At 46.1% G+C, this 21,410-nt stretch overlaps 1 protein-coding gene across 4 annotated transcripts in view; it reads left to right on the forward strand.

Moving 5' to 3' along the window:
• The first annotated feature begins 7,135 nt into the window (after window positions 1–7,135).
• Window positions 7,136–21,410, forward strand: part of MCTP2 (multiple C2 and transmembrane domain containing 2) — a 179,245-nt gene continuing 164,970 nt past the window's right edge. For all 4 annotated transcript variants that reach the window (XM_062204541.1, XM_062204542.1, XM_062204543.1 and 1 more), the window contains exon 1: window positions 7,136–7,600. In XM_062204541.1, coding sequence (XP_062060525.1) covers window positions 7,136–7,600 — 465 coding nt within the window. The remainder of the gene's footprint in view (window positions 7,601–21,410) is intronic.

Raw genomic sequence — 21,410 nt, forward strand, 5'->3', positions numbered from 1 at the left:
GATAAAACTCAGTGCCCACTCATAATTAAATTAAAAGTATTAGTGAAACAGAAATAGAAATGCATATATATTAATTTCCAAATACGATAGAAAATACGGGGTATTTTGTTGTACCTGCCCTGTTCACTCACAATAATCTCCAATCCCAACCATTTTGCTGCAAATGTCAGGATTTTATTCTTTATGGATATATATCCATATCTTTATAGCTATATCTATATAGATATATCCACATCACATTTTCTTTATCCACTCACACAATGATGGGCTTCTAGGGTTGATTCTGTAATGTAGCTGTTGTGAATATCACTGCAATACACCTAGGAGTTCACCTGCTTTTTACTTCGCTGACTTCATCCAGAAGAGAAATTCCTGGGTCGCACGGTAGATCTAATTTAGTCTTGGAAAAACCTCCATACATTTTTTTTTCCATCATGGTTGTGCAAATTTGCAATCCTCCTAACAGTATTAGGGTTTCCTTATCTTCACATCCTTACCAGCATTTATTACCTTGTCTTTTTGATAATAGCTGTTCTAATTGGAGGGAGATGGAAACTCACTGTGGTTTTCTGAGCATTCTTTCAAGTATTTGTTGGCCATTTGTATTTCTTTTGAAAAATGTCTGTTGCCACCATTTGCCCATTTGTTAACTGGATTTTTGGTTGAATTTTTTGAGATCCACATATATTCTGGCATTAATCCTTTATGAGATGCATAATTTGTCAGTATTTGCTCCCATTCTGTCATTTCTTTCTTCACTCTGTTGATGGTTTCTTTTGCTTTGCAGAATTGTCTTAATTTGATGTAAAACCATTTGGTTATTTTTGCTTTTATTGCCTGACCTTTCAGGATCTTTTTATTATATATTTTACCTAAGCTGTACAAGTTTCATATATTTCCTTTATACTGTTTTAGGAACATAGTGGCACTTCCCCCACCACGACACCTCCCTCCCACCTGTGCTACAACCCTTTCTTTTCCTCCCTCTTGGATTCCCACTCTTATTTTTATAATGATTTTTTTCAGTAAGCTTAATGATTGTATAATTAATCTTGCCCTAAGTAAAAGAGTTCAACAAACAGTGTAAAGAGAAAACTAAACAAAACTCCCTTCCTCAACAAACGAGACAAGGGCTATAAGATCATTTCTTCTCAAGATGTCTGTTTCACTCCAATACATTGTACTTCTGGGACTCTATTACTATTAGTTGCTTCAGGTCAGGGAGAACATATGATCTATCTTTCAGAATGGCTTATTTCACTAATATAATGGTTTCCAGTTACGTCCATCTTGTTGCAAATGACAAGATTTTTTTTCTTTTACAGTTGAGAAGTGCCACATAATGGATATATACCATAATTTCTTTATGTGGTCATCAGTTGGACAGCTGGGTTAATTCCATATCTTAGCTATTGTGAATTGTGCTGCAATGAGCATGGGGATACAAATAACGTTCATATACTATTTTATTTTGTTTGGGTAAATTCCCAAGAGTGGAATGGCTGTATGGTATATGGTAGGTCTGTATTCAGATTTTTGAGGTATCTTCATACTATCTTCCACAGTGGTTGCACAAGTTTACTTTTCCAAAAACAGTGTATTAGGGTACCTTTTCCCCATATCCTCACTAGCATTAATTTGTTGATTTCTGTATGAGAACCATTCTGAGGTGAGGTGAAACTTCATTGTGATTTGGTTTTACATTTCTCTGATGGCTTGTGATCCTGAGTATTTTCTTAACTGTCTGTTGGCCATTTGACTTCCTGTCTTGAAAAATGCCTGTTCAAGTATTTTGCCAATTTCTTAACTGGGTTGTTTGTTGTTTTCTTGGGCTCTCTATAGATTCAGGCTATTAATCATTTATCAGTTGCATAGTTTGAGAACATTTTCTCCTATTCTGTCGGTTGCCTCTTTGCTGAGTGTTTCTTTTGCAGTGCAGAAGTGTCTCGGCTTGATGTAATTCCATTTGTCAATTTTGGCTTTGATTGCCTGTGCTTCCAGGGTCTTTTCCAAGAAGTCCTTGCCTATGCCAATGTTGTGCAGAGTTTCCAAATGTTCTCTGGTAATTTCATGGTATTGGGTCGTAGATTTGGGTCTCTGATCCATTTTGAATGGATTTTTGTGTAAGATGTAAGCTAGGGGTCTAGTTTCCTATTTCTGCCTGTGGAGATCCAGTTTCCCCAGCACCATTTGTAAAATAGACTGTCGTTCCTCCATGGATTTGTTTTGGCTCTGTTGTCAAAGATAAGTTGATTGTGGATGCATAGATTGATTTATAGGGTTTCTATTCTGTTCCATTGGTCTATAAGACTGTTCTCGTGCCAGTACCAAGCTGTTTTGACTATAACTGCCATGTAGTATGTCTTAAAATCAGGTGTTCTTATGCCTCTGGCTTTTTGTTGCATAAGATTGCTTTTGCTATTTGGGATATCTTGTGTTTCCATATGAATTTTAGCTTCTTTGTTTCTAGATCTAGAAAATGTCTTTTGGTATTTTGATTGGGATCACATTAAATCTGTAAATTGTTTTTGGTTGTATGGACATTTTGATGATTTGGATTCTTCCAATCCATGAACCTGGAAGATTTTTCCATTTTTAATGTCTTCTATTTCTTTATTTTAGCACTTTGTTACTTTCATAGTAGAGATCATTGGCATCCTTGGTTAAATTTATTCCAAGGTATTTGATTCATGCTATTGTGAATGGGGCTGATCTTAAAAGTTCTTTCTTGTGGCCAGTGCTGTGGCACAGTAGGTTAATCCTCCACCCGCAGTGCCAGCATCCCATATGGTTGCTGGTTCTAGTCCTCGCTGCTCCTCTTCCAAAACAGCTCTCCACTGTGGCCTGGGAAAGCAGTAGAAGATGGCCCAAGTGTTTGAGCCCCTGTACCCACATGGAAGACTGGGAAGAAGCACCTGGTTCCTGGCTTCAGATTGGTGCAGTTCCCACCATTGCGGCCATCTGTATCTCTCTCTCTCTATGTGTAACTCTTACCTTTCAAATAAATAAATAAAACCTTACAAAAAAAGTTCTTTCTCAGCCGTGCCCTTTTTTATGTATACAAAGGCTATTGATTTTTCCATGTTCATTTAATATGCTGCTGCTTTGCCAAACTCTTCTAAGTTCCAACAGTCTCTCAGTGGAGTTTTTGGATCCCTGTATAAAGGATAATGCATCTGCAAATAATGATAGTTTGATTTCTTCTTTTCCAATTTGTAACCCTTTGATTTCTTTTTCTTGCCTAATGGCTCTAGCTGAAACTTCTAGGACTATACTAGATAGCAATGGTGAGAGTGGACATCTTTGTCTGGTTCTGTATCTTAAGGGGAATGCAAACATTTTTTCCTCATGCAGTAGGATACTGGCCATGGATTTGTCATATATTGCCTTGATTGTGTTGAGGAATGTTCCTTCTATACTCATTTTGTCTAAGGTTTTCATCCTGAAAGGATATTCTATTTTATCAAATGCTTTGTCTTCATGTATTGAGATAACCCTATGGTTTTTGTTCTTCAGTTTGTTAGTGTGAAGTATCACATTGACTGATTCATGAATGTTGATGCTTCCCTGCATAGCAGGAATAGATCCCACTTGGTCTGGGTGAATGACCTTTCTGATGTGTTGTTGGATTCAATTGGCTAATATTTTGTTGAGGATTTTTGCATCTATGTTCATCAGGGATATTGGTCTATATTTCTCTTTCTCTGTTGCATCTATTTTTGGCTCAGGAATAAAGGTAATGCAGGATTCATAGAGTTTTGGAGGTTTCCGTCCTTTTCAGTTGTTTTGAATAACTTGAGAAGAATTGAAATTAGTTCTTTAAATGTCTGGTAGAATTCAGTGAAGCCATCATGTTCTGGGCTTTTCTTTGGAGGGTCTTTTTTAAGATTTATTTATTTGAAAGACTTACAGAGAGAAGTAGAGACAGAGAAGTCTTCCATCTGCTGGTTCACTCCCCAGATGGCTGCAATGGCTGGAGCTATGCCAATCCAAAGCCAGGAGCCAGGAGCTTCTTCCAGGTCTCCCACACGAGTGCAGGGGCCCAATGACTTGGACCATCCTCTGCTATCCCAGGCCATAGCAGAGAGCTGCATCAGAAGAGGAGCAGCTGGGATTAAAACCAGCACCCATAAGGGATGCCGGCACTTCAGTTCAGAACTTTTAACCTGCTGTGCCACAATGCTGGCCCCCAGGAGGGTCTTTATTACTGATCCAGTTTCCATCTTGGTTATTGGTCAGTTTAGTTTTTCTATGTCTTCATGACTCAATTTTGGTAGATTATATGTTCTGGGAATCTGCCAATTTAGTCTAGGTACCCCTGTTTGTTGGCATACAGCTCTTTATAGTAATTGCTGATGTTTCTTTGTCTTTCTGTGGCATCTGTCCTTAGATTTTCTTTTTCATCTCTGATTTTATTGATTTGTGTCTTTTCCATCTTTCATTATTTTTTTGATTAATTGCCCCAATGGTGTGTCAATTTTACTTTTAAAAAAAAAAACAGCTCTTTATTTTCCAATTTTTAGTTTGAATTTTGTTCTGATTTTAAATATTTCTTTCCTCCTGATTTTGGGTTTGGTTTGTTACTATTTTCTAGGTATTTTAGATGCATTGATAGCTCACTTATGTGATACCTTTCAAATTTCTTTATGTAGGTACCAATTGCTATAAACTTCCCTCTTAACACTGCTTTTGCTGTGTCCCATAAGTTTGGTATGATGTATTTACATCTTCATTCATTTCCAGAAATTTGATTTCTCTTGATTTCTTCTATGACCCACTGTTGATTTAGGACCATGTTGTTCAGTCTCTGTGTTTGCATATGATCCAGAGATTTTTTTTTTTTTTTTTGGACAGGCAGAGTAGATAGTGAGAGAAAGGTCTTTTTGCCGTTGGTTCACCCTCCAATGGCTGGCGCACCGCGCTGATCTGAAGCCAGGAGCCAGGTGCTTCTCCTGGTCTTCCATGTGGGTGCAGGGCCCAAGTACTTGGGCCATCCTCCATTGCAATCCCTGGCCACAGCAGAGAGCTGGCCTGGAAGAGGGGCAACCAGGACAGAATCCGGCACCCCGACTGGGACTAGAACCCGGTGTGCTGGCACCACAGGTGGAGGATTAGCCTGTTGAGCCACGGCGCCAGCCCATAGATTCTTAAGTTGTTGATTGCAGGCTTTATTTCATTGTGGTCCAAGAAGATTCACAGTGTGATTTCATTTTTTTTTTGAATTTGCTGAACCTTGCTTTATGGCTTAGCATATGGTCAATCTTGAAGTTCCATGCTCTGATGAGAAAGGTGTATTCTACCACTGTGGATTGAAAGGTTCTGTAAATATCCTTTAGGTCCATTCAGTCTATAGTGTTGATTAACTCTTGTTTCCTTACTGATTTTCTGTCTGGTTGATCTGTCCATTGTTGCATGTGGGGTATTGATGTCCCCTGTTACTATTGTACTGGAGTCTGTCTCCCTTTAGGTCCATTACCATTTCTTTTAAATAGCAGGGCACCCTGTAATTGGGTGTGTATACACTTATTATGGTCACATCTTCCTGTTGAATTGTCCCCTTAATCATTACATAGTGCCCTTCTTCATCTCTTTTAACAGTTTTTATGTTAAAGTCTATTTTGTCTGATGCTAGGATGGCAATATTAGCTCTTTTTTTGGTTTCCGTTAGCGTGGAATATCTTTCCATCCTTTCCCTTTCAGTCTGTGGGTATCTTTGTTGGTGAGATGTGTTTCTTGTAGGCAGCAAATATATGGGTCTTGTTTTTTAATCCACTCAGTCTGCATCTTTTTTTTTAATTTGACAGGTAGAGTTATAGACAGAGAAGTTTTCCTTCCGTTGGTTCATTCCCCAAATGGCCACTACGGCTGGAGCTATGTCCATCTAAAGCCAGGAGCAAGGTGCTTCCTTCTGGTCTCCCATGCAGACACAGGAGCCCAAGGACTTGGGCCATCCTCCACTGCCCTCCCAGGCCACAGCAGAGAGCTGGACTGGAAGAGGAGCAACCAGGACTAGAACCCAGTGCCCATATGGGATGCTGCCCACCTGTGTCTCCCACTCAGGTCCAGCCCATTTCCACTGCGTTTGCAGGACTCCCCACTTCAGCGTTCTCTGCACCTTCTCCACCTCTATTATTGCTAAGTTTGCAGAGCCTGGAGCAGACCTCCCTGTCGCTATTCCGCCATCTTGCCTCATCCAACACACTTGCATTCCTAATATTGGAAGGATGTATCTTGAGGTCCATGACATATTGAATGTGGATTGTTCCTCCAAATGTGATTTTTGGCTTAAGCCCTGCGGAGTCTAACTGGCCATACCCCAAGTCGCTCATTTTCATGTACTGCATTTACAATATTCTGAAACTAGGGATTTGTGAAGCACTGGCTGCTAGTGAGAGCTACTTTCTCCCACTCTCTGGCTGAACCTCTGACGTTTGCTGTTTTAAGGTGTTTGCTATAAAAGTTCCATCGGTTCTGCTGGGAAAGAACAGAACCCCTATTCTCGAAATTGTCTATCTTTAGTCACTCTAACGTTAAGGATACCAGATGAAGTCCTAGTTGATCTGGATGCATTTATGTTCTTGAAAGAGAGTGTCTTTAAGGCAGGGTCTGCTGCCTGTTTTTGTAAAGAAACTTTTATTCGAACACAACCACATTGACTTACTGTTTGTGTCTCCTCTGAGGTCACAGCAGAGCACTGAGTAAATGTGACACGCTCCTGCCCACCAGGTCTAAGTTGTGGGATCCCTGGCCTTGCACAGAGACTGCTTGCTGACCTTGGTTTGCCCAGGGAAGGAGCAGGGGCGCGCTCTGCACATCCCACAGCTGCGTAGCTGGTGCTGTAGCAAATGTCTGCAGCCCTATTTTAAATAAGGCCTCCGCCTTTCCACCTGACTCATTGCTCTCCTGTTTCTTGACGCGCTTTGATAAAACGTTCAGTAGTGTTTCCCACAATCTGTAGACTGCATGAATCGAAGGTTTCAGTCTTGGTCACTCGGTGGAAGGCGATTTTCCAGTCCCCTTCCTCAGCGAAGGCTCACATCCTCTCTGCACCTGCTCTGTGTTGCAGACGCCGCCGTGGCTGCTCTCCATAGAGGCATACTGCTGGCGCCGCTGACTCCTTGGGACTTCACTGGCCATGGATCTGGATAAACACTCCGTCTGGGGCTCCCTGAAACAGCGGACCAGACCCTTGCTAATCAACTTGAGCAAGAAGAAGGTGAAAAAGAACCCAAGCAAACCCCTGGACTTAAGGGCAAGGCATCACCTGGACCGGCGGCTCAGCCTCTCGGTGCCCGACCTCCTGGAGGCCGAAGCCTTGGCTCCGGTGGGGCGGCCTTACTCGGGGCCCCAGTCATCCTACACCTCGGTGCCCAGCAGCCTGTCCACCGCAGGGCTGCTGCCTAAGAGCAGCAGCAGCTCCTTGAAGCAGTCCGAGGAAGAGCTGGAGTGGAGCCAGGAGGAGAGCAGCCACCTGCAGGTGGAGGAGACGGACTCCGAGGAGGCCCGGGCCTCCCCAGCTGCACACAGGCGGGCGTCCGGCCAGGGGACCTGCGAGGCCCAGAAAACCCCCTTTGGCCACGAAGCTCCAGAGGAGCTCGAGGTGAGGCATGCGCTCAGCAGCGCCCTCTTTCGTTTCTCCCCCCCCCCCCCGGGGCATTCAGAAAGTGCACCCAGGAGTGAGTTCTCTGCTGCTTGTGGGTGGGGAGGATGCCACTGGCAAGGACTTAAATGAATGTGGTGTTGATTGTACCCGGGCTCCCCGAGGCCTGCAGACAAGCTTGTTCATATCCCGAGAAAGGCACAAGCGCAGGTTCGCCCCCGAGTGCACAGGGCCTGGGCTTCCCTCGTCTCACATGCGTGTGCACGTGTCTGTGTGCAGCTTCACGTATGTTCTCAAAGAACTAAAGCTAACCTGTTTTTATCGATTTAGCGATTTTAACGAAGCTGTAGCTTATCCATAAAGTTCATTAGCCACATAAACTTATGATCCAAATTCTATATTTCTAGATGTAGTTTAATTTAAATTCAATCACCAAAATAGGAAATCATGACCTGGATGATCAATTTTGTCAGTTGTCTTGTTTTTGGGTGTTTTTTTTTTTTAATTGCACCTTTAATGACACTGAAGTAGGTTTTGAGGTTGAAGTAAGGGGTTACTCTTATCTATATTCCAGATTAGGGTTAGAATTGCTTAGGAAATTGGTCATTTAACTGGAATTTTTGTTTTATTGTTAAAACCAATCCCTAGGTTGTGTGATTTATTTGTTTTCACTGGGGGAATGGGATCATGCTATCTGAGGATGTGTGGTGTACTCTTTTGGACCCATCAGAACACCCATTAAGTGACTTTACACAATTACTTATAATTTGGCATTCACATATAAAATGCTTCACCTAACAATTTGGTGCTTGTCATTAGTTATAAATTTCAAGTATGCGTTTCCACTAAACAAAATGCAAATTAGCTAGATTATTAAACTACATCAGTATGAGGAGATAGCATTGAATTATATACTGAAATTAATCTGCATTTTTTTACATAATCAGAAAAAAATGAGTGGCCTTCTTGGCTTTGATGTACTGACACTGAAATGAGAAGGGTTCTTTTTAAAACTGCCGTTCAGACTGAGCAGTTTAGGAGCTTTGTGGAATAAATATGAAGAGTTGGATGCTGCTTTAGGCCAGACCCTGGAAAGACTGCTTTTGGAGAGAGATGGGTAAGAAAATGCTTCTGCTCTCAGGCTGTGATGTGTTGGGAGACAGCCCTGCACTCCCCAAAGTGCAGCCTGCGAGGCAGCCAGAGATCAGAGCTGTCCTCACTTAACACCTGGGCCCAGGAGAACGAGCTGTGGGCACCGAGCAGGCGAGGCAGTGTCCATGCTGCTGCCAAGGACAGCACATTTTCCAGGTGAGGAAACACGGCAAACACAGGCTTGCCGTGTGGATGCTGAGGTTGGGGGTGGTGCGCGTGTGGTTGTGTCTAGGTGCTCAGGCTGTGATGCTTGGCTGGCACTGTGCTCAGGTGGAGGGCTGGGTCAGGGACGCCAGACGGGCAGCAGATGGCGATGGCTGTTTTCTCCTCTCCGGACAGATACAGAAAGCCCGGAGTAAGAGTTTTTCAGGAACAGGTTATTCCGGATCATTGCGTTTCCTCTTTTAGCTCAGCCACTTTTTTCTAAACCTTTGTGAAAGAGGATCCTTGCTTGTCTCATGCTGCCCTAGGTGGTATAAGACGGAGAGACTGGTTCTTTCTTCCACATGGAGGCTCTGCTCGCCTCAGTGCCATTCGGCTGCATGGTGGCAGCTCTGCCGGTGCAGAGGGGCTGGACTGCCGCTGTCAGACCTCCAGGCCACCATGGTCAGCTGCGTCCTCCCATCCTGCCTGTTACTCCCCGACTCCTCGATGATCCCAAGCCTGTCACATGAAGACCCACTCCCTTCCTTATCTCCTGTGCCAAGCTGTATGCAGGCAGGGAGTCGGCCCCCTGGAAGGCATGTCCAATTTGTCTTATTTAAGTAAGGGCCTGGCACGAAGCATGCACTCATCCAATATTGGTTTAATAATAAAAAAATCAAGGATAGTATGTGGGCATTTGGGTTAAAGAGCTTCTGTCCGTGTTCTCGCTGTGAGTTCTTTCCCATCTATAAGTTAATTAAAATCAATCATTTGGCTTAGTGGCTCAGCTGCTGGTGAAGGTGCTTGTGTCCCATATGGAAGTGCTGAAGTTCAAGTCCCAGCCCTGACATCCTCTTTTGGCTTCCTGCTAATGCAGACTCCAGGGGGCAGCACTGGCAGCTGAAGGAGTGGGGTTCCTGCCACATTCGTGGGAGATCTGGACTGAGGTCCCATCTCCTGGGCCCAGCCCTGGCCATTGCAGACATTTTAGGAGTGAACCAGCAGAAGAGAGCACTTTGACTTGGTGTCTCTCTGCCTCCAGTGCTTTATGTCTGTCTGCCTGACTTGGTGTCTCTCTGCCTCTAGCATGAATAAATATATATTTTTTAGAGTTGACATTTTAAAAATCGTACTCTACATGAAATCTCCTTTTATGTAATGTGAACTGAGATTAGAGAGAAGATTAAACAGGTGTAGACTTTTCTGCCCATGTTTGCTGCTAATTTTAAATCTGAACCTATTTCTATCCTTCTAACCTATTTCCATCCTATTTGTATCCTTTTAAATCTGAACCTATTTCTATCCCTCTTCGGCAGAAGTCCTGCTGAATTTATGTCATCTGAGAGCTTTGCAGTTGCTTACTCTTTATCCTGGCTTTGACTCCTCTGTTTCCTCGTGAACGGCCGACAGCTTTCTGTAACTGCTGTGGAATGGAGGAAGAAACGAAGAGGGTGGGAAGCAGGGTTGGTGTGTGACAAGCCCTGCCCACGCCCAGGATGATCGGATGTTTGTCCGTTGTCGCTACGGCCTCTGGTTCTGTTTTTGGCTTTTCAGAAGAAGCGAGATAAGGAACATCTGTGGTCTGAGGGCCCCTTCGGGGTTTGTCTCACCTGCTTTGTGTTGGTTTGGTGCCAGGCCAAGCCTGCAGCCAGGAGACAGGACCCAGAGATCAGTAATGTCTGACTTCTGCAGTCACTTTCCAGTTCCACCTGTGTCAGCCAAGTGAAGCGTGGGAAACTGGGGTAGAACGTGAGGGAAGGAAGTAAGGATGAAGGAAAAGAAGGAATGTGAGGTACAGAGGGCAGGGAGAGGGCGGGGACATCTGGTGTATGCTTTCAAACCGGCGGCCCACACAGAGGGCAGAACACAGGCATAGGTGAAAGAAACGTTGGACGAAGAGGATTCTGCCAGATCTCTTGAGCCTCAGACTGACGCTGCATTTCGTATCCTGTGGAAACCTGTCTGATCTTGTCTCTACGGAGTCTCCTGAGAGGGCCCTCCCGAATGCAACCATTGCTTCATAGCAGTATCAATACCTTCTCCCAGTTGTGCTATCCAGAAACCTGTGACAGATGGTAGACCAGTGCTTTAATCACATGTCAGGATCTGTGCACCTGCCACTGACCCCACTCATGTGGCTTTGCTTCTCCCTGATCCACTGCACCCTCCTTTTGTGGAAACTTTTCTCATTCTTTTTAAAGATTTGTTTATTTGAAAGTCAGAATTGTAGAGAGGGAGAGAAGGAGAGACAGAGAATGAGATCTTCCATCCACTAGTTCACTCCCCAAATGGCCACAATGGCCAGGGCTGGGCCAGGCTGAAGCCAGGAGTTTCTGGGTCTCCCATATGGGTGCAGGGGCCCTAGAACTTGGGCCATGTTCCATCGCTTTCCCAGGCACATTAGCAGGGAGCTTGATCAGAAGTGGAGCAGCCAAGACTGAACCAGTGCCGGTACGGGACGCTGGTCCCAGTGCCGGTATGGGATGCTGGTACTGCAGATGACAATATAACACATTGCACTATAGCGCCGGCCCAATTCTTCTCATTCTTCAAGGGCCAAGTGAAGTCTTCCTTCTCCATGGAGCTTTTCCCAACTCTGCAGTCAACGTCATCACCCTGCCTTCAGGTTCACACCACAAAGCTCAGTGTGCTCTGTGAAGAGATTTGAAGGGGAAGAATCCAGCAGATAAATGATGTGTCAAAGGGGAGGCTCAGGTTCTGAGACAGGTTGTCACCTAGGCTGGAGAAGGCCCCATGCTCCATGTCTTCTATCCATGGTCCGTTGGCTACCAGCTCTCAGGACTGACTCATGAGAGCCAAGTGGTTGTGAGACTAAGCTCCAAATACCCATCACCATGAATTTGCAGTGAGCAACACTGTCTAGGCTCCAGCATCCCTTCTGACATGAAACGGCTCATTCACTCTTCCTTGTTGTCACTCTGGCAGTCATATCGTGATTGACACCTGAGTCATTAACTGTCTGGGAGAAATCATCGTCTCGGGGCCTAAAGATACTTGAAAGATGTGTGTCAGTTCACTTCCTGTGAAAGTCAGCCTTCCTGAGAAGTCGGGTCAGAATCCTAGCTGTGGAAATGAATCGCTGCAAAGGGGGAGTGGATTAGTTCTTGCTGAAGGACATTGGCTCAGATCCATCTCACGTAAGGACTGAGCTGCAAGTGAGAGCTTGACACACTTCAGGGGCACCTGCACCTACACCTGCCCATGGTTGCAAGCCTGCCCAGCCAATGGGAATGCCAGCATTCCTTAAAAAAGATAGTAATTTATTTGCTTGAAAGGCATAGTGACAGGGAAAGACAGAACAATCTTCCATCTGCTGGTTCACTCCCAAATGACTATAAAAACCAGGGCTGGAACAAGCTGAAGTCAGGAGCCAGGAATGCCATCTAGATTTCCCATACGGGTGGCAGGGACCAAGTATTGGGTCATCACTTGCTGCCATGCGAGGTGCATCAGCAGGCAGCTGGATCAGGAGCAGAGCAGCTGGTACTCGGACGTGTGCTCCAACTCCAATATGGATTGTGCAGGTGTTGCAAAGATCGGCTTAGCCGACCGTGCCATGATGCTGGCCCTCCTGCCTCCCCTGAAGCCAGGATTCCTAAAGTCCTGTGGCCCAGGTCCTCTGTGCCCACTGACCGAGTGCTAACTTTTACTGGGGATTCTTTGTGTGACTGCTCCCTTTTTTTCTGAGGATCACATGGTTTTATTAGGTGCAAATCATCACTTTCTGTCACGCTGGTATCCAGTCCTGGTGGCCTGGCAACTGTGCTGTCTCCTGTAAGTGACTTTTCCTGGGCTCTGACAGCTGATGAGTTGTTATGGGCTAAACAGGATCCGCAAACCTCCCTTCCCATCCATAAAATACCTCGTGTTGAACCTCTACTCCCCCATGTAACCTACCGGAGATGCAGCCGTTAGGAGGTGATTAAGATCAACTGAGGCCATAAGCGCCAAGTCCTGAGCTGATCAATGTGGCGTCCCTTACAGAGCGGAAGACGCCAGAGTGCGCCCTCTCCACCATGTGAGGACCAGGAAGGCGGCCACCTGCAAGCCAGCAAGTGAGCCCTCGCCAAGAGCTGCCTTGTCTAGCCCCTTCATCTTGGACTTCCAGCCTCTGGGATTGTGGGGAAATTTTCTGTTGTTTGAGTCCCCAGTCAGCAGTATTTGGTTAACAGCCTGGGCTGCCTTAGACAGTGGTTTAGTATTGTGTTCTGCTTGTTCTTGTCTTTGAGGCTTTGGCCTCTGTGGCACTGTGGAATACTGCCAGTCCCACCCCGCGTGGTGGGACTTGTCCATAGCGGGTTAGTTTGGAAGTCTGTCTCTTTGGTCTATGGTAAGCCCCTAAAGAGTAGACATGGTACCTGCCATTCTCTTTCTCCCAGTCTTTCTGTAAACCTTGTCTTTATGAAAATACCTTGATGTAGATTACCTCTGCAGTTGATTTTCAAGCCGTAAGGCAATGGTTGGTGCTCTGGAAGCTGAGAGAAAGTCGGCTGTGTTGGGTAAGCCCTTGTGGGTTATCTGTATTCCAAAAATGTTCACGACGTGGGTGTTTAGTCTAGCAGTTAAGACACCCGTGTCTCACAGTGGGGTACTCAGCTCTGGTCCCTGACTGTAGACCCTGGAAGACAGCAGTGACGGCTCAAGTGCTGTTTCCCTGCCACTCATCTGGGGGACTTGAGCTGTGTCTCCTGCTCCTGACTCCTGCTAAGCCCTTCTGGGTGTTTGGAAGTGAACCGGTGAAGGGAATTGGAGCATTCTGTCTCTTTCTCTTTCCCAAATAAGTAAGTAAATTAATAAATAAAAATTTTCCAAAGAGGCTGATTTTGAGATGAAGCTAAAACTAAAGCTCAGGAGAGGAACGTACTTTTTCTTATCTTTCTTTGCTACTGCTCCCTCTGCCAAAACTCCCTTCCTCAGTGAGCCTTGCTTTAGCAGTCCTTTAAAAAGTGTCTTTTATGTGCCCTGTAAAATCAGTGACGTAGCTAGGAAATAAATTTCTTTTGGTTTCTGTCCTCAGGGTTGTTGATGGACTTGAGATTAGATTCGGATATTGGAGATAATGACCTGGCACTACCTGGCAGTGTCTCCCCTACCAGTTGGAGGAGAAGGAGCTCTGGGAGGGGTGGTCAGGAAAGGCTTGAAGGGGACTCCTTTCAGGGGTGAGACTCGGTGAGGCAGAGAGGAGTGCGCAGTAACTAATTTGCATGCTTGAGAGGCCAGGAAAATAGAAAGCTCTTAGCCTATGAGTACTCACTGCTGTTTCTCTGGTTGTGTTTATCAATGTAGTTATTTTTAACTTTTTTTTTAAAAGATTTAATTTGTTTATTTGAGAGGTAGAGTCACGGAGAAACAGAAAGATCTTCCATCCTCTGGTTCCCTCCCCAAATGGCCACAATGGCCGGAGCTGGTCTGATCAGGAGCCAGGAGCTTCTTCTGGGTCTCCCATGCAGGTGCAGGGGCCCAAGTGCTTGGACCATCTTCTGCTGTTTTCCCAGGCCATAGAAGAGAGCTGGATAGGAAGAGGAGCAGCCGGGACTTGAGCCGGTGCCCGTATGGGATGCTGGCGCTGCAGGAGGAGGATTAACCTGCGCCACAGCGCCAGCCCCATAACTTGTTAGGCTTAGGGAGCATTAATGCCGTGCCTGATGCCACCCACTTAGTAAGCTTCAGAGCCAGAATCTAAACCCAGAACCATCTGACTCTCAAGCCAGTGCCCTGAACAGTCTGGGTGTGTGGCTCTGAGAAACTGGAGATTCCCCTTAAAGGCACTGACCACAGGCAGGTGTTTTTCTGTGTGTGCTGTGCCCCTTTCATGGAATGTAGTTGTTGGATGGCTTATTTTCAGGGTCAGTTGTTACTGGATCACAAGTAGAAGGCTTATTGCCCCCCCCCCCCCCCACACCACAATCTATTCATTTCCACGTGAGGTCTATCCTTTCGGGATTTTTCTGGGCAGTTAGAGAAACAGCTGGGTTTGGTGCTGTCTTACATTGGGTGGGGTGAGCTTTGTGGTATAGAAGTTCCCCATTGGGATATTCCCGGAAGCTCTGCTTGGCAACCACAGAGCTTCAGTCTGGTGACCACAGAGAAGCAAAGTGATTAACCACTGGGAGAAGACACAAGCCCTGGTTTGCAAAACGAAGCAAGGGCGTCAGTGGCTCCACACCACACTTACAAGTCCTGTATTGTTTTGTTCTTAGACATCACACCTCCACATCCTGGTGTCGGGTGCGTCAGCCAGGACCCAGGGTCCTCCTGGGCTTGGCTTCCTCCTGCTGTCTTCTCTCATTCCCCATCTGTTGAGCACCGACCTGCTTTGTGCTAGCTCAGACATAGTCACTAGAAACACAGTAGCTGACCAGACAAGGGTCCTCCCCCTCAGCAGGGTGGTAGGCTGAAGATGGTGGTCAGAGTATTGCAATGATCATGGAGAGAAATGAGGCAGGTAAAGTGCTTGGGGGTGCTGGGCACTGGGTACTACAGTTTTGGATAGTATGGTCCAGAAAGGGCCCCTTCTGGGAAGGGAAGCATACACAGAAAGCCAGTTGTGTGCCTATGAGGAGGAACAAAAATAATGAGACACTTCAGAAGGTGAGAAACAAAACAGTGTAAAGGCTGCTATTGGCAGCAGTGAACCCCACGTGCTTCCAGAAGAGCACAGGAGCAGAACAGCCGGGGGAGGGGGCGCGGGGGGGGGAGGCAGCAGAGGTGTGTCAGTTGGGCTTTCCCATCCTGCCCTGCAGCTCCAGTAGATCAACGGCCACCAGGTGCACTGGAGAAGCAGGATGCCAAAGGACCCAAAGGCTCAGCCGTGTCACTCCCAGGCAAGAGGAGTGGGTCAACTCGTGGGTGGTGCTGGTGGTGGTGGTCTCGGGCCCTGCTGCAGACACTGAGACCAGCAGCTGGCGGAAGCTTGGCCGTGGGGCGGGCAGTGGAGGAAGTGTGCACTGATGGCTGACGGTCCATGCATGGAAAGGCAGATGGCAGCGCACTGAGGTCCCTCAGCCAGGACTTTACCTTTGGTGACCGCGTCAGCAGGGCTCGCACGTGGGTGGGAATTAAGGGTGGAGTTGTGTTGTTGGCCACCCTCATCCAGTGTTTTGCTGCACCCTGCCTAAACACATCCTTTGTTTTAAAAATACAAATATTGTAAGAGAAGAGCAGCACTAATTTAATGCCATTTTTGAGAGGTTAGGCGTAAGGAACTCTGCTAAGTGCCATAGAATTATTGTCTCATCTGACTATCTGTTTGCTCTATGTACAAAGATGCTACCTAGCATGGTGTCTGGCCCAGAGATGTTCAGGAAACATCTTTTGAATGAGCTCATTTTACTCCCAGTAGCCTATAAAGTCCGTGTCTTTTTTTTATACTCTCATGTCTTAGACTTTTCAGTAAATCTTTCAAGGGCGCGGAGCTAGGAAGCAGCAGAGGTGGGATTCGATTCCAGATCTTTCTGAGTCAAAGCTTGTTTACCGCTGCGTGGTGCTGCCTCCCAGCATGGCAGGCCAGGTGTACCAGGTTTGGAGTCTCGGCACAGTTGTGCTGTGGTGGAAAGGTAGAATACCGAGGACTCTCCTAGAGGCCTCTCTGCCTTCCCTTTGTAACCATTGAAGCCTCCTACCTCTACCTTCTTGATCATAAATTGATGGCAATAATGCTAACCTGTGGGCTCCTGATAAGGCAATAGTCAGGCATATGGAGGGGTGTTTTAAAAAGTTCACGGATGGGGCAGGCCTTTGGCACAGAGGTTAAGAACATCACTTCGGATGCCTGCACCCTGTGTCAGAGTGCAGGGTTCAAGTCCCAGCTCTGCTCCCAGTTCCGGCTTCCTGCTAATACTCACTCCAGGAGGCAGCAGTTGATGGTTGAAGGACTTGGGTCCCTGTGACCCATGTGGGGTCCCAGGTGGAGTTCTGAGCTCCTGGTTTCAGCATGGCCCAGCCTTTGCTGCTGCAGCATTTGGGAATGCGTGGGCAGATGGAAGATCTCTTAATCTTTCTCTGCCTTTCAAATAAATGCTTTTAAAAAGCTCGTGGAGAAATTCTGAGATGAAAAGTCTTATGCATGGGTTTCCATTTATTTTTGCATCTCTATGAACATTTTTTTAAAAAAAATTTATTTGAAAGGCAGCGTTAGAGAGCTCTTCCATCTGCTGGTTCACTCCCCAAATGGCCACCATGGCTGGGGCTAAGTCAGGCTGAAGCCAGGAGCCAGGAGGTTCATCCAGGTCTCCCACGTGGGCGAAGGGGTCAGGCACTTGGGCTATCTTCGGCTGCTTTTCCAGGCACATTAGCAGGGAGCTGGATTGGAAATGGAACAGCTAGGACTTGAACTGATGCCCATATGGGATGCTGGTGTTTCAGGTGTTGGCTTAACTTGCTGTACCACAATGCTGGCCCCCTACAAACTTTTAATTGAATTTTCCACAAACTTTTTGAATACTCTTGTATTTGAAAGTAGGCCATGCTAAGCACATATGAAGGGACTCATTCCTTTTTTTTAAAGACCTATTTATTCGAAAGTCAGAGTTATACAGAGAGGAGAGGCAGAGAGAGAGAGGTCTTCCATCCAATGGTCCACTTCCCAATTGGCCGCAATGGCCGAAGTGCGCAGACCCGAAGCCGGGAGTCAGGAGCTTCTTCAGGGTCTCCCACATGGGTGCAGGGGCCCAAGGACTTGAGCCATCTTCCACTGCTTTCCCAGGCCACTGCAGAGAGTTGTATTGGAAGTGGAGCAGCTGGGACTAGAACCGGCGCCCATACGGGATGCCGGCACTTCAGGCCAGGGTGTTAACCCACTGTGCCACAGCACCGGCCCCAGGACTCATTATCCTTTAAGGCACCTGTTACTAACAGCTTTGTAAAACCATGGACACTCAGTGGACAGTTATCCTGACACTCTAGGAAGGGCTGGGAGACTGCTAAAGGACCAGGAAATAAAACGGTTTGGCTTGGTGGGCCATGAGGTATCTGCTTCAGCCACTCAGTCCTGGTGTCGTAGCATGAAATCTGTCATAGATAAATACAAATGGAAGGGCAGTATTTCCATTATTCCTAGGAAGTAAGAGTAGGCTGGGTTTGGCTCACGGCTGTACTCTGCTGACTGCTGTCCTATACCATCATGTGGGTAAGTAGGGCATAGGTGTGCACGCCCATACATGCACGCCTTCTATTTTGCATGCTAGATTAGAGAGTCCCTCAGGGTAATTCCTTTTAGAGACCACACAGGGGGTGGGAGGAAGCTAAATCCACACGCCTTGACTGTATGACCTATAACCTCTGGAAAGTGTTGTAACGACTGAATGGGAACAGACTCAGCCCTTGCATGGGCGTGATTTTTTTTTTTTTAATTTTTATTTTTGACAGGCAGAGTGGATAGTGAGAGAGAGAGAGAGAGAGAGAGAGAAAGGTCTTCCTTTTTGCCGTTGGTTCACCCTCCAATGGCCGCCGCGGCCAGCGCATCTCACTGATCTGAAGCCAGGAGCCAGGCGCTTCTCCTGGTCTCCCATGCGGGTGCAGGGCCCAAGGACTTGGGCCATCCTCCACTGCCTTCCCGGGCCATAGCAGAGAGCTGGCCTGGAAGAGGAGCAACCAGGACAGAATCCGGCACCCCGGCCAGGACTAGAACCCGGTGTGCAGCATGGGCCTGATTTTTTATGAACACATTCCAATTTGACCTCTCATTTCCAAGTAACTCATTCCTTATTCCATCACTGTGCCCAGTTGCTACTAACAGGCCATCTGATCCCTGCTATTGATCTTATCACTTTCTGTGGTATTGGTATTTGTTACTCCTATAGACTTGCATGTTCATACTCTCAATAGCCTAGCTCCAGGTTGCAGAATTAAATATATATATATATATATATATATATATCCTTAACTGTGCTCATCTGTGGTATTGTAGATAATATAAGTGATCTTCACAGCAAACATGTTATTCTTACACTTAGCTTTTCCTTTTTTAAAGAATTATTTATTTGAAAGAGTTAGAGAGGTAGAGAGAGAAAGGTTATCCATCCACTGGTTCACTCCCCAGATGGCTGCAACAGCCAGAGCTGCACCGATCCAAAGCTAGGAGCCAGGAGCTGCTTCTGGGTCTCCCATGTGGGTGCAGGGGCCCAAGGATTGGGCCATCCTCTACTGTTATCCCAGGCCACAGCAGAGAGCTGGATTGGAAGAGGAGCAGCTGGGACTAGAACCAGCACCCATATGGGATGCCAGCACTTCAGGCCAGGGCTTTAACCCACTGTGCCACAGCACCGGCCCCACACTTAGCTTTTCTCAATGTGGATTTATGTCTTCTGGCAAAGTTTAACCAGCCAGTGATTGTTCACAAGGTTTATGACTTGGCTTCCTGTATCTCACAAGGTGAGATCTTCTGGTAGCCGCAAGGGTGGTGATGTTTAGTTATGTCCAGTGTATACAAGAGACAAATGTTTATTGACATGGGCTTTTCATTCTCAAGATCCTGGATGACTGGAGATTTCAATTTTTAGTAATCTGCCCATTCTTATATCTTCCATATCCTGCTAAATTTTCATAAATTTGCATTCTTGTAGATGGAGGATCATAGATTAAAGTGAATGCAAAGTGTATATTCATACAAATTTCAGTTTAGCAAGGAATTTAGGATGGAAATACCTGCAAACTCACTATCATTTGCGAGTTCAGCAATTATGTTATGTTCACATTTATTAGCTTTACTTTTCATAATTGTGCCTTGTTTCCGGAGTATGTATTTTAAAACAATTTGAGATTGTTAAAACTAATGCTCAATAGATAAACAAGCTGTGCCCTACCTGTGCAGGGAACAGTTCTCAGTCATAGGAAGGAATGGTCCAGAGGACAGTGTAGGTAGATCGCGAAGGCACTGTGCTGAGACACGGACGCCAGTCGTGGCTACCTGACATTTGACCCCAGTGGGAGACACAAAGGAGATTTTGGGTGGTGGACACGGTTGTATCCAGATTGTGGTAGGGGTTATGCAAATATATACACATAACAATATATATACACATAAAATATATACAAATATATATGTATGTGTATAAAAATATATGTGTGTGTCAAAAATCATGGAAATCAGATCCATGCAAAAGGTAAATTTTACCATGCGTTAATTTTTTAATTTATTTTTTTGACAGATAGAATTAGAAAAGTCTTCCTTCTGTTGGTTCACCCCCCAAATGGCCGCTATGGCCGGTGCTGTGCCAGTCCAAAGCCAGGAGCCAGGTGCTTCCTCCTGGTCTCCCATGCGGGTGCAGGGTCCCAAGCACTTGGGCCATCCTCCACTGCCCTCCCGGGCCACAGCAGAGAACTGGATTGGAAGAGGAGCAACCAGGACTGGCACCCATATGGGATGCTGGCGCCTCAGGCGGAGGATTAGCCAAGTGAGCCACGGCGCTGGTCCCATCCATGCGTTACTCTTTAAATCTTTTGACAGGCAGAGAGACAGGGACAAATCTTTTATCTGTGGGTTCACTCCCAAGATGCCTACGACAACTGGGGAGGAACCAGGCTAAAGCCAGGAGCCTGGAACTCCCTCTGAGTTTCCCACATAGGTGCTGGGATACAAGCGCTTGCCCTGCCATCGGCTCCTCCTGGGGTGCACATTGTCAGGAAGCCGGAATTGGAAGCGAAGCTGGGACTCGGACCCAGGCACCCGAAGTGGCGTCTGAGCCAGTGTGTCAAATACCTAGCACTGGCATTTCTTAAAAGTAAAAATTTTAAAAAAAAGGACTTGATAATGCCTTCTGGGAACATAAAAAAAAGTCTTCTAATGATAGTGGTGTGCTTGGAGTGGGGATAAGTAATAACTGTGCTCTGGTAAATGCCAATCTGGGTCATTGATGTAGTTACTAGGTTTACACAAAAGGTGAAAATAATGGGGCTATTCTGAGCAGAGAGATAACACCTTAGGCTGTCCCCAGGAGTGCAGGGAAATGGGCCGAGTTATATGTCCCGCGGCAGCTGTAGCCTGGTTCTCTCGTGCATATGGAACATTTTGCTGCTCTTTATGGTAATTGCTTCCCTGCCTTGGACTGTATATATGGTGTGTGACAGTTACAGTGGCTGTGGGAACCATAACTTTAAGTTGTGTGACTTTTCGGTGACTGCGACTGGCCATAATGTTGAGTTAATGTCACTCCTCTCACTGAATCTGTGCATTGTTGTAATTGGAACACTTACAACCTGTTTGAATGTTCTGAGTTCATTTTTGGTTGCACATAAATGATGGTTGGAGACGTGGACTAATTTTGTCGTTCATTAATGTCACTAGGTACAGTGAGGCCAACCTAGGGAGGTACACAAGGCTGCCAGGTCTGAGGGGTGATGTGGCTTAAGACCCATCCATCCCCTTCACTGCTCCAAAGTAGAAGATACCAGATCATCATGATCCTTGGCGAACACCATATCCTGAAGCAGAAATTCTGGCCCCAGCCCTGCTAGTTTTGTGGGATTGTCTTCAAGCAGCATTGGTTACCTGTGC

Source organism: Lepus europaeus, chromosome 11 (assembly GCF_033115175.1).
Source record: "Lepus europaeus isolate LE1 chromosome 11, mLepTim1.pri, whole genome shotgun sequence".
Lineage (NCBI taxonomy): Eukaryota > Metazoa > Chordata > Mammalia > Lagomorpha > Leporidae > Lepus > Lepus europaeus.